Source organism: Tursiops truncatus, chromosome 6 (assembly GCF_011762595.2).
Source record: "Tursiops truncatus isolate mTurTru1 chromosome 6, mTurTru1.mat.Y, whole genome shotgun sequence".
In the NCBI taxonomy this organism is placed as follows: domain Eukaryota; kingdom Metazoa; phylum Chordata; class Mammalia; order Artiodactyla; family Delphinidae; genus Tursiops; species Tursiops truncatus.
Genome location: NC_047039.1, coordinates 79,314,546 through 79,329,749, shown reverse-complemented (window position 1 = coordinate 79,329,749; position 15,204 = coordinate 79,314,546). Strand labels below are relative to the sequence as shown.

Sequence of the window (15,204 nt, the reverse complement as noted above, 5' to 3'; positions counted from 1 at the left end):
TGGTGGGTGGGGATGGAGAGGAGATTGATTTGAAAGATATTCATTCCAGAGGTTGAACTGACAGGACTGAGGAGGTACAGGGTGAGGAGCAGAGAAGACAAGGAATGCAAGGCATTTGGATGAATGGAAGTTCATAACAGAGTTAGAGAATAAGGAAGGAGGAACAGATTTGGAAAAGAAAGTGAGTTCAGTTTGGGACAGTGACTTTGACGTGCCTATGGGACCGGAGATAGCTGGTAGGTATTTGGAGTTGTCAAGTGTGTAGGTACTGGCTATGGATGCTAATGAGGCCTTGAAGGTAGGGGTTTTTGTTTCATCTTACTCATCTTTTCCTTAGCACTAATCACAGTGCTTTGTATATAGTGTGTAGCATGAGGGTGAATAGCTCACATTGCTTATAGGATGTGATCTTGAATGTTGGGGAAGTAATTTCCTCTCTTAAGACTTGTGTTTTTCTCTTTCTGTAAGTGGGGGAGTTGAACTAGATCAGTGGTTCTCAACCAAACTTTCGCTCTAATCTTGTATGTTGGGATCAATTGTGAGGAATGGCAAGTAATTTTTAGTTAATAATAAAGAGCTGATGTTTGCTTGCCTTTTAAATGAGAGTTGATTTATATTAAACTGTTTTTAAATTGCATTCCAGCATGCTTTCTTAAGAGAAAAGGGTGGAGTCATAGTTGGTCTGCTGGAATTTCATAACTTGATATACCAGTGGGTGTGTCACACAGAAGCGGGGTGGAAAAGTTAAGAATCACTATACTAAATGGTGCTTAAGGACTTAAGACGGCAAAATTTTACGTTTGTATCTAGGACCTATCATTCTGATTATAAAGAATTTTTATTTTTTGTGTCTATAATGTCTTTTAAATTTATTTTTTACTGAAGTATAGTTGAACTACAATGTTGTATTAATTACTGCTGTACAGCAAAGTGACTCATTTATACATATACATTCTTTTTCATATTCTTTTGCATTATGGTTTATCATAGGATATTAATTTTTATTTTTGCAACTTCAGGAACTCTATTTTAAGAACCTCTCAAAAAGAAAACAAGTCATGGAGAAGAAGGAGAATAACCGAAAGCTTCGGGTTTGTGTTGCTACTTGCAACCGTGCTGATTATTCTAAACTCGCCCCAATCATGTTTGGCATTAAAATGGAACCTGAGTTCTTTGAACTTGACGTGGTGGTACTTGGCTCTCACCTGATAGATGACTATGGGTAAGATGAAAGCATTTTCTTACGATATTCTTCATTGCAACACGATGTACCGGTGAGAACTTTGGTCTTGGAGCTGTGTGGACCCGGCTTCAAATCCCAATTCTACCACTTAGTTTTTAGGTAGCCTTGGAGAAGTTGCCTAGCATCTCTGAGCCTCAGGTTCCTCAGTTATAAAATGGAGTGAAAACTTGTGTTGTAGGTTATTGTGAAGAATGGAGATAGTGACATAAAGTATCTATACAGGGATGCTGCCTGTTAGATGGTTGGTAAATTATAGCTATTATTATTATTACTTTTATTTGGTATTACATCCGGAAATGCCATTTATAAATATATGTTGTGTGACTATAATGTGATTCTATGTAATCTGTTTTGTGAGTTCTAATGCTAATCCTATATTAAAAATGCATATAAAGTAGTAGATATGGAACAAGATTTTAAAAATCTAATTGATCCACAAGATAAAGTAGAATTTTATAATACCGTTACCATTAATTCTTACTTTGGTGACATTAGGTTTGTTATTGATCACACTCTAAATATGAAAAACGAAACTTGGGAAATCTTTGAGGGAGCAGGTGTATAAACCAAAGGTGAACATTTTGTTACATGTAATAAAGTGGCATTTAGTACACCCTTGTGGCATGAAAACATTAATGCAGCCTCCAAAGTATTAAATATGAAAGAAGCTTGTGTTAAGGTAAAATTGTCTTTTTAAATGTCCTTTAACAATAATAACAGCAAAAACAAATAAAAACCTGCCCCCCAAAACCAGTTTAGCAATTTGCTCTAAGAAAATACTTTTAAAGACAAGAGAAGAAACTTATGGAGAGCTCAAAAGTTCACAGATTTTTAAAATGTGAAATGAATTCTGGCTGTCTAAGAAAATCCACTTGGGTTTTCTTACATTATTGAACAGAGATAGGACAAAGTAAAGGAGAAATTTTAGCTAGAGCCTGAGGGGAAAGTCTAAGTGTGTTCTTTTACTTCTGTGAGAAAAGTTTGGCAGAAGACTAGTCGGGGAGAGGCTTTCAAGGAGATTGTGGTAGGTTTCTTATCTGCCTACCACAGTAATTAAGCGGGGAAGGTAGTATTTGTCAGGTGAGACTGCTGAAATGGAAACTTGACTAGTACTTAATGGAAATGTATGTCTACAGTGCATTCTAGCACAAGAAATTGGTTGCTTCTGGGGAGAAGAACTGGATAACTGGTAAAACAGAAGTGAGAAGTAGCCTTTTCACTGTACAAGCTTTTGTATCTTGAGTTTTGTTTTATTTATCTATTTATTTGTTTATTTATGGCTGTGTTGGGTCTTCGTTGCTGCATGCGGGGCTTCTCTAGTTGCAGCGAGCAGGGGCTACTCTTTGTTGTGGTGTGCGGGCTTCTCATTGCGGTGGTTTCTCTTGTTCCGGAGCACGGGCTCTAGGCGCGCAGGCTTCAGTAGTTGTGGCACGCGAGCTCAGTAGTTGTGGCTCATGGGCTCTAGAGCACAGGCTCAGTAGTTGTGGTGCACGGGCTTAGCTGCTGTGGCATGTCCATTCTAAATGTCATAGTTTGCATCTACTAACCCCAAACTCCCAGTTCATCCCTCTCCCTCCCCCCCCACCCCCTAGGCAACCACAAATCTGTTCTCTATGTTTGTGAGTCTGTTTTTGTCTTATAGATAGATTCATTTGTGCCATATTTAATTTAATTTAATTTAATTTATTTGGCCACACCATGCGGCTTGTGGGATCTTAGTTCCCCGACCAGAGATTGAACCTGGGCCGTGGCAGTGAAAGTGCCAAGTCCTAACCACTGGACCACCCGGGAGTTCCCTGAATTATCTATTTTTTCTTGATTCAGTTTTGGTGGGCTGTATGTTTCTAGAAAGTTGTCCATTTCTTCTAGGTGGTCAAATTTGTTGGCAAATAATTTTTCATAGTGTCTCTTACGGTTTTTTGTATTTCTGTGGTATCATTTGAGATTTCTCCTTTTTCCTTTCTTATTTTGTTTATTTGGGTTCTCTCTCTTTTTTTCTTGGTGAGCCTGGCCAGAGGTTTGTCAATGTTGTTTACCCTTTCAAAGAACCAACTCTTGGTTGTATTGATTTTTTTCTATTTTTTAATCTCTATTTTATTTATTTCCTCTCTGATCTTTATTATTTCCTTCCTTCTGCTGACTTTAGGTTTTGTTTGTTCTTCTTTTTCTAATACTTTTAGGTGGTAGGTTAGGTTGTTTATTTGAGGTTTTTCTTGTTTTTTTGAGGAAGGCCTGTATTGCTATAAACTTCCCTCTAAGAACTGCTTTTGCTGCATCCCGTAGATTTTGTATGGTTGTGTATTCATTGTCATTTGTCTCACGGTATTTTTAAATTTCCGTTTTGATTTCCTTATTGACTCATTGGTTTTTTAGTAGCATGTTGTTTAGTCTCCATGTAATTGTTTTTTTCTCATTTCTTTTCCTGTGGTTGATTTCTAGTTTCATGCCTTTGTAGTCAGAGAAGATGCTTGAAATAACTTCTATACTTTTAAATTTGTTGAGGTGAGTTGTTTTTTGTTTTTTTAAAATATTTATTTATTTATTTTTGACTGTGTTGGGTCTTTGCAGCCGCACCAAGGCTTTCTCCACTTGCAGTGAGCGGGGGCTACTCTTTGCTGTGGTGCGCGGGCTTCTCATTGCAGTGGCTTCTCTTGTTGTGGAGCACAGGCTCTAGGGGTGTGGGCTGCAGTAGCTGTGGCATGCGGGCTCAGTAGTTGTGGCTCATGGGCTCTAGAGTGCAGGCTCAGTAGCTGTGGCACATGGGCTTAGTTGCTCCACGGCATGTGGGAATCTTCCTGGACTAGGGCTTGAACCCGTGTCCCTTGCATTGACAGGCGGATTCTTAACCACTGTGCCACCAGGGAAGTCCCGAGGGGAGTTTTGTGCCCTAGTATGTGGTCAATCCTAGAGAGTGTTCCATGTGCACTTGAAAAGAATGTGTATTCTGGGTTTTTTGGATGTAAAAACTGTCCTGAAAATATCACTTAAGTCAAACTTGTTCTATTGTATCATTTAGGATCTCTGTTGCCTTATTGATTTTCTGTGTAGAAGATCTGTGCATTGATGTGAGTGGGGTGTTAAAGGCTCCTACTATAGGGCTTCCCTGGTGGTGCAGTGGTTGAGAGTCCGCCTGCCGATGCAGGGGACACGGGTTCATGCCCCGGTCCGGGAAGATCTCACGTGCCGCGGAGTGGCTGGGCCCATGAGCCATGGCCGCTGAGCCTGCGTGTCTGGAGCCTGTGCTCCGCAACGGGAGGGGCCACAACAGTGAGAGGCCCACGTATCGCAAAAAAAAAAACCCAAAAGTCTCCTACTATTATTGTATTCCCATCAATGTCTTCCTTTATGTCTGTTAATATTTGTTTTAAGTATTTGGGTGCTCCTATGTTAGGTACACATATGTTGACAAGTGTAAAATCCTCTTCTTGTATTGATCCTTTTATCATTATATAGTGTCCTTCTTTATCTTTCTTGATGACCTTTGTTTTAAAGTCTGTTTTGTCTGATATGAGTATTGCAACTCCTGTTTTCTTGTCATTTCTGTTTGCATGAAACATCTTTTTCCATCCCCTCACTTTCAATCGATGTGTGTCCTTTGCCCTAAGGTGGGTCTCTTGTAGGCAGTGTATTGTTGGCCCTTGATTTTTAATCCAGTCTGCCACTCTGTGTCTTTCAATTGGAGCAGTCAGCCCATTGACATTTAAGGTAATTATTCATACATATGTATTTATTGCCATTTTAAACCTTGTTTTCCAGTTGATTCTATGTTTCTTCTTTGTTCCTTTCTTTTTCCTTTAATGGTTTGATGATTTCCTTTTCTTTTATGCTTGTGTTTTCTTCTTTTTGGTTTTGTGAATCTGTTTTATGTTTGTGATTTGTGGTTGCCCTGTTTTTCAAGTATGTTAACCCCTTCCTATATTTGCTTGCTTTAGACTGATAGTCATATAGGATCAGACACATTCTTAAAAAAAAAAAAGCAATCTACATTTTCTTACTCTCCTTCCCCACATTTTGTGATTTTGATTTCCTTTTTTACAACTTCACGTTTATCCTTTTGCCGTTCCTTGTGTTTATTGTCACTTTCACAAATAGGCTTTTTAAAAAAAATCTGTATATTGGCTTAAGTGATTTACTTTCCTACTGTGATTTCCTCCTTCCTATATCTTCTTGCTTCTTTTCTATTTAGAGAAGACCTTTCAATATTCCTTTTAGGATAGGTTTAGTATTGCTGTATTCTTTTAGTTTTTGCTTGTCTGAGAAATTCTTTATTTCTTCTCCCAAATGATAATCTTGCTGGGTAGAGTATTCTAGGTTGCAGATTTTTCCCTTTCAAGACTTTGAATGTACTTTGCCACTCCCTACTGGCCTGCAGTGTTTCTGTAGATAAACTAGCTGATAGCTTTATGAGGGTTCCCTTGTAATTAACTCTTTGTTTTTCTCTTGCTGCCTTTAGAATCCTCTCTCTAACTTTTGCCATTTTGTTTTGTTTTGTTTTGTTTTTTGTTTTGCGGTACGGGCCTCTCACTGTTGTGGCCTCTCCCGTCTGTGGAGCACAGGTTCTGGACGCACAGGCTCAGCGGCCATGGCTCACGGGCCCAGCCACTCCGCGGCATGTGGGATCCTCCCGGACCAGGGCACGAACCCGTGTCCCCTGCATCGGCAGGCGGACTCTCAACCACTGCGCCACCAGGGAAGCCCCAACTTTTGCCATTTTTATTATGATATGTCTTGGTGTAGCTCTGTTTGGGTTCATCTTGTTTGGGACCCTCTGTGCTTCCTATATCTGGATATCTGTTTCCTTCTTTAGGTTTGGGAAGTTTTCAGCCATAATTTCTTCAAATACATTTTCAATCCCCTTTTCTCTTTCTTCTTCTTCTGGAATTCCTATTATACATAGATTGGCATGCTGTATATTATCCCATAGGTCTCTTATATTGCTTTCTTCGTTTTTTTGTTGTTGTTGGCTTTCTGTCTGCTGTTTTGATTGGGTAATTTCCATTATTCTATCTTCCAAATCACTTACTCTTTCTTCTGCATTATTCATCCTGCTATTCTTTGCTTTTAGCTTAGCTTTCATCTCGGCAAATGAACTTTCTAATTTTTCTGGGCTCCACCTTATAGTTTTTAGTTCCTTTTTACAGTACTCTGCATTTCTGTGATAGCCTTTCTTAATTCCTTCAGTATTTTCATTACCTCCTTTTTGAACTTGGTGTCTGTTAGACTGAAGAGGTCTGTTTCATTGTTTGTTCTTTCAGGGGAATACTCTTGGTCTTTTAACTGGGAGTGCTTTCTCTCCTTCTTCATTTTGCTTATATTTCTTTTACTCTGTGAGTTTAGGTGGAAAATTATCTACCCTGGTCTTGGAGGGCTATTTATATGTGGCAGCGTCCCTGCATAGCTTGTGTGGATTTAATTTTTTTTGGCGTGAGGGCTGTTTTTAGTTTGGATGCTTGCCATCTCTTTCTTCAGCATGTGCTCACTGTTATCCCCTTGATAGGGGGTGTGCAGGTGTACGGCCCGTGTGCGCTCCTGGGAAGGTGGGGGCAGCGGGTGGCACCTGGTCGAGGGATTCTTGGCAGCAGTGGCAGCAGGCCACGCACGCTCCCAGGAAGGTGGGGCAGTGACCAGCGCCTGCTCACAGGACCCTCAGTGGCAGCAGCGGTCTGTGCCTGCTTCTAGAGTCTGAGATGGTAGTGGAGGCTCTCGCCTACCCCTGGGGCTCATGTAGGCAGTGCCCTGCTGCTGGCTAGTGTGTGAGCAGAGAAAGAAGCTCCTATGGTGGTCCCGCCCGTCTCCTTGTGTGCCACCCAGCAATGGCACCCTGCCTCTCTGGCGGGCCCAGGCCTTCTCCCATACGACACCCTAGTCCCCTCAGGCTGTCTCCACGCAGCCAACCCCAGTCCTCTCCCCGGGGAGTGACCTCTGAATCCTGAGCCTCAGCTCCCAGCCCCCACCCGGCCCAGCAGACCAGCGTCTCAGGCTGGGGAGTGTCGGGCAGCAGCACTGACATTTGGTGCAGGTCTCTCTCCCTTCTACCCTCCACAGGCCGGTTGCTGCGCTCTCTTCTGAGGCTCTAAAGTTCCCCCTCCCATCCCGGCTGATCTCCCCACCAGTGAGGGGACTTCCCAGTGTGTGGAAACCTTTCCTTTTTTTACTGGTCCTTCCCAGCGGCGCAGGTCCCATCCTGATTCCTTTCTCTCTTTATTTTTCTTTTTTCTTTTGTCCTCCCCAATTACATGATTTTCTTGCCCTTTTGGAAGTCTGAGGTCTTCTGCCAGCATTCAGTAGATGTTTTGTGAGAATCGTTCCACATGTAGATATATTTTGATTTAAACATTTTGATATGTATTTTCTGTAATATCTTCCATAAGATGTTACGGAAAAACCCAAATGAACTTTTTGGCCAATCCCATATTTGTGGAGAAGGTGAACTCCACATCCTACTCCTCCAGTTTGATCCGATCTCAGCACATTTTTTTAAGAGGCTAGGGATGTTTCTAAACATCCTACAGTTCATGGGTCAGCCCTCCACGACAAAGAATCTGTCTGGCCTAAAATGTCAATACTGCTGACATTGAGAGACCTTGCTCTATGGTATTTCCCCCACAGAAACATGAAGAAAATGATGGGAACAATGTTGTATTTTGGTCTGAAAGGTTGGCTTAATCATTAGCTAAGTGACTTGCTCTCCTAGTAAGGTTAATGTCAAATAGGTGGGATTCAAATTCATGCTTAGCAAAATTGCACATGACTTCATGACTCCATGACTTGGTATTTCAGGAATGCTTGAGAATTTTAAAGTCATGCATGCAAAAATCTGCTGTACTTTCTTTTCTGTGTGTGTAAGTAAATAACCTTCTTTCTCTCTCTTCTTTCTCTCTCTCAACACACAGTATTTAACACAGATAGAGTGCCCTGCACTGTGTGCTCAACTGGTGCTCATTGCATTGTGAAGACTTTCCCAGACCAACTAGTTTCTCATTTAGAGAGGGTTAAAAATGACTGTCGTAGACTCAGAAGGATTAATATTCTAATAACTAAAGGAAGTTGTGCTGGATAGAAAGTGAAAATAAAAACAAATTAAGGTGAAAAACTTAGAATAAGACTGTCAAACATGCTAATTAATTGTGGAGGTGGGAGTATCTTCTCTGGAGGAATTGAGTAATTTTTAAGTCTAGTTGACTCTAACAGAATAAGTATCTTCAGCACAATTATGCATAACTTTGGTATCTCAAGACAGCAGATAGTTGGCACTCTTTATGCAGCTGTCTGAGCATTTTTCTGCAGGAAGAGACATGGTAGGGGGACCATCCCAAATGTAAAAGCTGAGGAGAAAACTTAAATCCCTCAAGGATCAGATTCCTTCTGCTATTGGAGAGGTGAAGTTTGAGAACTGCTAATCATATTTCTTTATACTTTTAATATGCAACAGCACAAAGAAAAATAATCAGAAAACAACAACCGATAGATCATTCAACTGATTTTCATCTAAGAATGATGCTTCCAAATTAGAGACAAGGTTATTTAAGAGGAGGAGGAGAGATACTATCAGTAAAGATTAATGAGAAGATTGGTTGTGGTGGTGTGGGTACCATGACAGCCCCTACTGCTGTGAAGAGGTTCAGTTTGGGGACTTAAGACAAATGCACTGGATCAAGTCTAATTTCATTTAGAGATTATATCGGTGGCCTAGTTTTGTTACAGTCCCATAGTTTTTGAAAATGTTCAAGTTTGGCAGCAGTTCAGACTAAATACTTAAAACATGTTTGTTTAATACATGTTTAATACAGAACTTAGTTTAAAAATAAACTCAATATTTCAGTTTAATTCAGGGCTTAGCAAATTCTTCAAGTATATTTGGTGTTATGGGACATAGTGTTTTGTTTTTTGAGATGCTATTTCAAGGGAATTCTGATTCTGGTTCCTGATTCAAACAGTTAGGTATGAACATTCTGTAGGCGGGACAGTCTCAGAATTAAAGCTATGTTGCAATCTTAGAAGAAATACTGGCCAGAGGTTTCCAAATTTGGTAAAAAAACAAACGAAAAAACATCGATGTACAGATCCAGAAAGGTCAACAACCCCTAACAGATAAATACTAAGAAAACTACCTGTAGACAAAATCATAGTCAATTTGCTGAAAACAAGAAAATCTTGAAAGCAACAAGACAAAAATTACATTTCTTACAGGGGAACAATGATATGAATGATAACTAACTAACTCACTGTCTGACAGTGGAGGCCAGAAGACAGTGGAGCATCTTTAATGTGCTCAAAGGGGGAAAAATAACTCCTGTTAACCCAGAATTTTTTATCTGTGAAAATATCTTTCAAAAATAAAGTTGAAGAGAAAAGCTAAGCAAATTATCACCATCAGGTATATACTACAAAAAAATGCTACGGCAGATTCTTCAAACTGAAGAGAAATGATACCTGTTGGGAACTTAGATCTACAGAAAGGAGTGACTAGAAATGGTAAAGTACATGCATATATATAAAAGAAAGAATGTCTTTAAAAAATAGACCTAATTTTTTAGAACAGTTTTAGCTCTAACAGCAAAATTGAGCAGAAGGTACAGAAGTTTCCTGTATACCTCTCTTCCCCTATACATGCATAGCATCCCCATTATCAACATCCCCTACCACACTTCAGTGGTACGTTTTTTACAATTGATGAACTTCCACTGACACACTGTTATCACCCAAAGTCCATAGTTTACATTAGGATTCAGCTTGGTGGTGTAAGTTCTCTGGGTTTGGACAAATGTATAATGGCATGTATCTACCATTATAGTATCACACAGAGTCATTTCACTGCCCCCCAAGTCTTCTCCTCTACCTATTCATCCCTTCCCCCCAACAGTCTCCTGGCAATCAGTGATGTTTTCACCATTTCCATAGATTTTTGCCTTTTCCAGAATGTCATATAGTTGGAATCACATATTATGTAGCCTCTTCAGATTTGCTTCTTTCATTTAGTAATACGCATTGAAGTTTCCTTCATGTATTTTCATAGCTTGATAGTCATTTCTTTTTTCACTGAATGATATTCCATTGTGTGGATGTATGATAGTTTATTTCTCCATTCCCTTACTGAAGGATATTTTGGTTGCTTCCAAGTTTTGGCAATTATGAATAAAGCTGCTATAAACATTCATTTTGCAGATTTTTGTGTGACATAAGTTTTCCGCTCGTTTAGGTAAACGAAGGAGCATGATTGCTAGATCGTATGGTAAGAGCATGTTTACTTTTGCAATAAACTGCCAAACTGTCTTCCAAAGTGGCTGTATCATTTTGTATTCCCCGCAACAGTGAATGAGAGTTCCTGTTGCTCCACATCCTTGCCAGCATTTAGTGTTGTCAGTGTTCTGGATTTTGGCCATTCTAATAGGTGTGTAGCAGTATCTCGTTTTAATTTGCATTTCCTTGATGACATATAATGTGGAGTATCTTTTCATATGCTTATTTGCTATCCTTATATCATCTTTGGTGAGGTGTATGTTAAGGTCTTAGGCCATTTTTATTTATTTTTAAGTAAATTTATTTTTTTTCATTTTTGGCTGTGTTGGGTCTTCTTCGCTGTGCGCGGGCTTTCTCTAGTTGTGGCGAGCGGGAGCTACTCTTCATTGTGGTGCGCGGGCTTCTCATAGCAGTGGCTTCTCTTGTTACAGAGCATGGGCTCTAGTATGGGCTTCAGTAGTTGTGGCACTCAGGCTCAGTAGTTGTGGCGCGCAGGCTCTAGAGCGCAGGCTCAGTAGTTGTGGCGCACAGGCTTCATTGCTCCGCAGCACATGGGATCTCCCCGGACCAGGGCTCGAACCCATGTCCCCTGCATTGGCAGGCGGATTCTTTTTTTTAAAGTGAAATGTGATTTATTTCAATGTTTTTTTAAATTTATTTTTTAATTTTTGGCTGTGTTGGGTCTTCGTTTCTGTGTGAGGGCTTTCTCTAGTTGTGGTGAGCGGGGTCCAGTCTTCATTGCGGTGCGTGGGCCTCTCACTATCGTGGCCACTTTTGTTGCGGAGCACAGGCTCCAGACGCGCAGGCTCAGTAGTTGTGGCTCACGAGCCTAGTTGCTCTGTGGCATGTGGGATCTTCCCAGACCGGGGCTCGAACCCATGTCCCCTGCATTGCCAGGCAGATTCTCAACCACTGCGCCACCAGGGAAGCCTGGCAGGCGGATTCTTAACCGCTGTGCCACCGGGGAAGCCCTTTAGCCCATTTTTATTTTTATTTTTATTTATTTATTTATTTTTGCAATACGCGGGCCTCTCCCTGCTGTGGCCTCTCCCGTTGCGGAGCACAGGCTCCGGACGTGCAGGCTCAGTGGCCCTGGCTCATGGGCCCAGCCACTCCGCGGCATGTGGGATCTTCCTGGACCGGAGCACGAACCCGCGTCCCCTGCATCAGCAGGCGGACTCTTAACCACTGTGCCACCAGGGAAGCCCCTTTAGCCCATTTTTAAATCGGGTTTTTTATTGTTGAGTTTTAAGCTTAGGGGTCAAACAAGAAATCCTAAGGGAAATTAGAAAATGTTTTGAATTGGATAATAAATATTGCAGTATATCAGACTTCCCTGGTGGTGCAGTGGTTAAGAATCCACCTGCCAATGCAGGGGACATGGGTTCGAGCCCTGGTCGGGGAAGATCCCATGTGCCACAGAGCAACTAAGCCTGTGTGTCACAACTACTGATCCTGCGCTCTAGAGCCCATGAGCCACAACTACTGAAGTCCGTGCACTGAGAGCCCATGCTCCGCGACAAGAGAAGCCACTGCAGTGAGAAGCCTGCACACTGCAATGAAGAGTAGCCCCTGCTCACTGCAACTAGAGAAAGCCCGTGCACAGCAACGAAGACCCAATGCAGTCAAAAATAAATAAATAAATTTAAATTAAAAACAAATATTACAGTATTTCAAAATTTGTGGGTATAGATTAAGCAGTGCTTATGGGGAAATTTATAGCTTTAAATACTTACGTGAAAAAAGAGAAATTTAGAGTCAAGGATCCATTTCCACTTTAACAAACAGGAAAAAGAAAATTAAGCCCAAAGTAAGTAGAAGGGAGGAACGGTAGAGTGGAAATCAATGAAATGTAAGAGTAGATTAAACAGTAGAGAAAATTAATCGAGGCAAAAGTTATTTCTTTAAAATAATAAAATTGACAAGCTCCTGCAGAACAAGAAAAAGGGAACACAGTATTTACCAATATAGGATAACAAAGAGGATATCATCTTGATGTTACAGCCATTAAAAGAATAAAAGGAGAATATTAGGCCAGTAAATTTGACAGTCAATTTAGATGAAATGGACAAACTCCTTGAAAAACACCACTTACCAAAATTGACAGAAAAAAATAGAAAATCTCTATAGATATCTCTATAGATAGCTCTATATTAAAGAAATTGAATTCATTATCAAACACTTCCTATAAAAATAACTTCCTACCAAGTTGGCTGCACTTTTGAATTCTATCAAACTTTTAAGATCCTATATAAACTTTTTCAGAAAATAGAGGAGCCATGGGACTTCCTAGATTATTTAATAAGGTCAGCATAATCCTGATATCAAAACCTGAGAAAGACATTATAAGAAAATTCAGATCAGTATCCCTCATGAATTAGACATAAAAATTTTAAACAAAAAATTAGCAAATCATATCCAGCAATATACAAAAACAGATAATACGTCATGACCAAGTGGGTTTATCTCAGGAATTCAAGATTGATTTAACATTTGAAAATCAATTAGTGTGATTCACGTATTAACAGAGTAAAGTGGGAAATCAAATGGTACAGATGAACCAGTTTGCAAGGCAGAAATAGAGACACAGATGTAGAGAACAAACTTATGGACACCAAGGGGGGAAAGTGGGGGTGGGATGAATTGGGATATTGGGATTGACATATATACACTAATATGTATAAAATAGATAACTAATGAGAACCTGCTCTATAGCACAGGAAACTCCACTGTACAGTAGAAACTAACACAACATTGTAAAACAACTATACCCCAATTAAGAAAAAAGGCGGTGGGTGGGGGGACCAACACATTCATCTCAATAGATATTAAAAAAGCATTTGACAAAATTCAACAACTAGTTATGGTAAAACCTTTAGCAAACTTGGAATAGAAAGGAAATTCCTCAGTCTGATAAAGACCACCTGTGAAAAACCTATAGCTAACATAAAATTTGTGCTTTTCTCCAAAGATTGGTAACAAGGTAAGGACATCCACTTTCACCCTTCTCTGTGTACTGCATGTAACAGCCAGTGCAATGAAACGAGATATAAATAAAGGCACAAGATTGTCTTTATTTACAGATGACATCATAGCTTTTGTAGGAAAATCCAAAGGAATCTATAAAATGACTACTAAGGCATCAGTATGATGTATGTAAAGAATCCTTCATGATCTGAGAAAATATAGTGTTAAATGGATTAACTAGATTACAGAATTGTACTATGATGTGTTCTCAACCATGTTGAAATACTATGCATAAAATGGCTAGAAAGAAATCAAAATGGTAATACTGATATTGCCGAGTGGTAGGTTTATGCATGATAATTTTCTGTGTTTTCCAATTTTTAAACAATAAATGTATATTTAGAAAAAAAAGTCGGATCTTTTAAAATCTAGTCATAACAGGCAGGAAACTTTAAGGCATTGAGAATTGCTGTTGTTACTGAAGCATGAAACAGACCTGAAACTGCATTTCACAGCCAATTTAAAAACCTACATTTTCACCCCAGTCAGAATTATGCTGCATTAATGGTAACATACAAAGAGAATTCAGGAGATAATTTCCATCATTCAGAAATTTATATTATAGTGACATGTCAGGTATCCTGGTTCCATACTACTTTTTTTAATGAGCTCTGCTTTTATAAGTAATTTTTTTCTATTAAGTAGCATATTTCTTTTTAAAAATTTATATATATTTTAAAAAAGAAAGAAATAGTTGTGACCACTGTAAAATTTACTCTCTCTTTTCCTGATAAAAACATTCTCCCTCCAATATTTCTCCCTCCAGGTGCTCACTGAAGGGGGCACAAGTGAGACCTCCCAGGTGCGGGATGTGTTGATCTGGGTGGTGGCTAGAGGGGTGTTTGTGTAGAAAATTTAATTAAGTGATCTGTATATTTATGGTCTGTGCTTTTATTTTTGTGTGTAAGTTACACTTCAGTTCATTTATTTTAACAAGGAAATTTTGTGAAATATTTCTCCCTTCAGGGTTAATGTTGATGTTTTTATAGCCCTATACTTAAGAACATGCTCTCACATTGTTATTTCTCTCCTGCTTTAGAAACACATATCGCATGATTGAACAAGATGACTTTGACATTAACACCAGACTACACACAATTGTCAGAGGGGAAGATGAGGCAGCCATGGTGGAGTCAGTGGGCCTGGCCCTTGTGAAGCTACCAGATGTTCTTAACCGCCTGAAGCCTGATATCATGATTGTTCATGGAGACAGGTTTGATGCCCTGGCTCTGGCTACGTCTGCTGCCTTGATGAACATCCGAATCCTTCACATTGAAGGGGGGGAAGTCAGTGGGACCATTGACGACTCTATCAGACACGCTATAACGAAACTGGCTCATTATCATGTGTGCTGCACCCGAAGTGCAGAGCAACACCTGATATCCATGTGTGAGGACCATGATCGCATCTTGTTGGCAGGCTGCCCTTCCTATGACAAACTTCTCTCTGCCAAGAACAAAGACTACATGAGCATCATTCGGATGTGGTTAGGTATGTATCAGACTTCATTCAGTCTAATGGTTGCTTTTGTCCGAAAGTTCGGGTATGCTTCTGTCCTTTGGAAACTACTGTGGGTAGAATGTTCCATTAGCAATCAGAAGGCCAAGGTTTTTAGTTCATAGATCTCGCCCAATGGTATGACTTCACCTCTCTGAGACTCACCTTTTCTATAAAATAGACTTAATGAATTGAAT

At 39.9% G+C, this 15,204-nt stretch overlaps 1 protein-coding gene across 9 annotated transcripts in view; it reads left to right on the top strand.

The window, feature by feature from the left end:
- Nucleotides 1-15,204, top strand: part of GNE (glucosamine (UDP-N-acetyl)-2-epimerase/N-acetylmannosamine kinase) — a 53,019-nt gene that overhangs the window by 5,069 nt on the left and 32,746 nt on the right. For 5 of the 9 annotated variants that reach the window (XM_073806284.1, XM_033858275.2, XM_073806283.1 and 2 more), the window contains exons 2-3: nucleotides 1,020-1,222; nucleotides 14,550-15,001. In XM_073806284.1, coding sequence (XP_073662385.1) covers nucleotides 1,059-1,222; nucleotides 14,550-15,001 — 616 coding nt within the window. In that variant the 5' untranslated portion in view covers nucleotides 1,020-1,058. Of the gene's footprint in view, nucleotides 1-1,019; nucleotides 1,223-3,682; nucleotides 3,746-5,799; nucleotides 10,476-14,549; nucleotides 15,002-15,204 lie in introns of those variants that run through there. The other 4 variants (XM_033858279.2, XM_033858278.2, XM_073806286.1 and 1 more) reach the window with 4 other exon arrangements.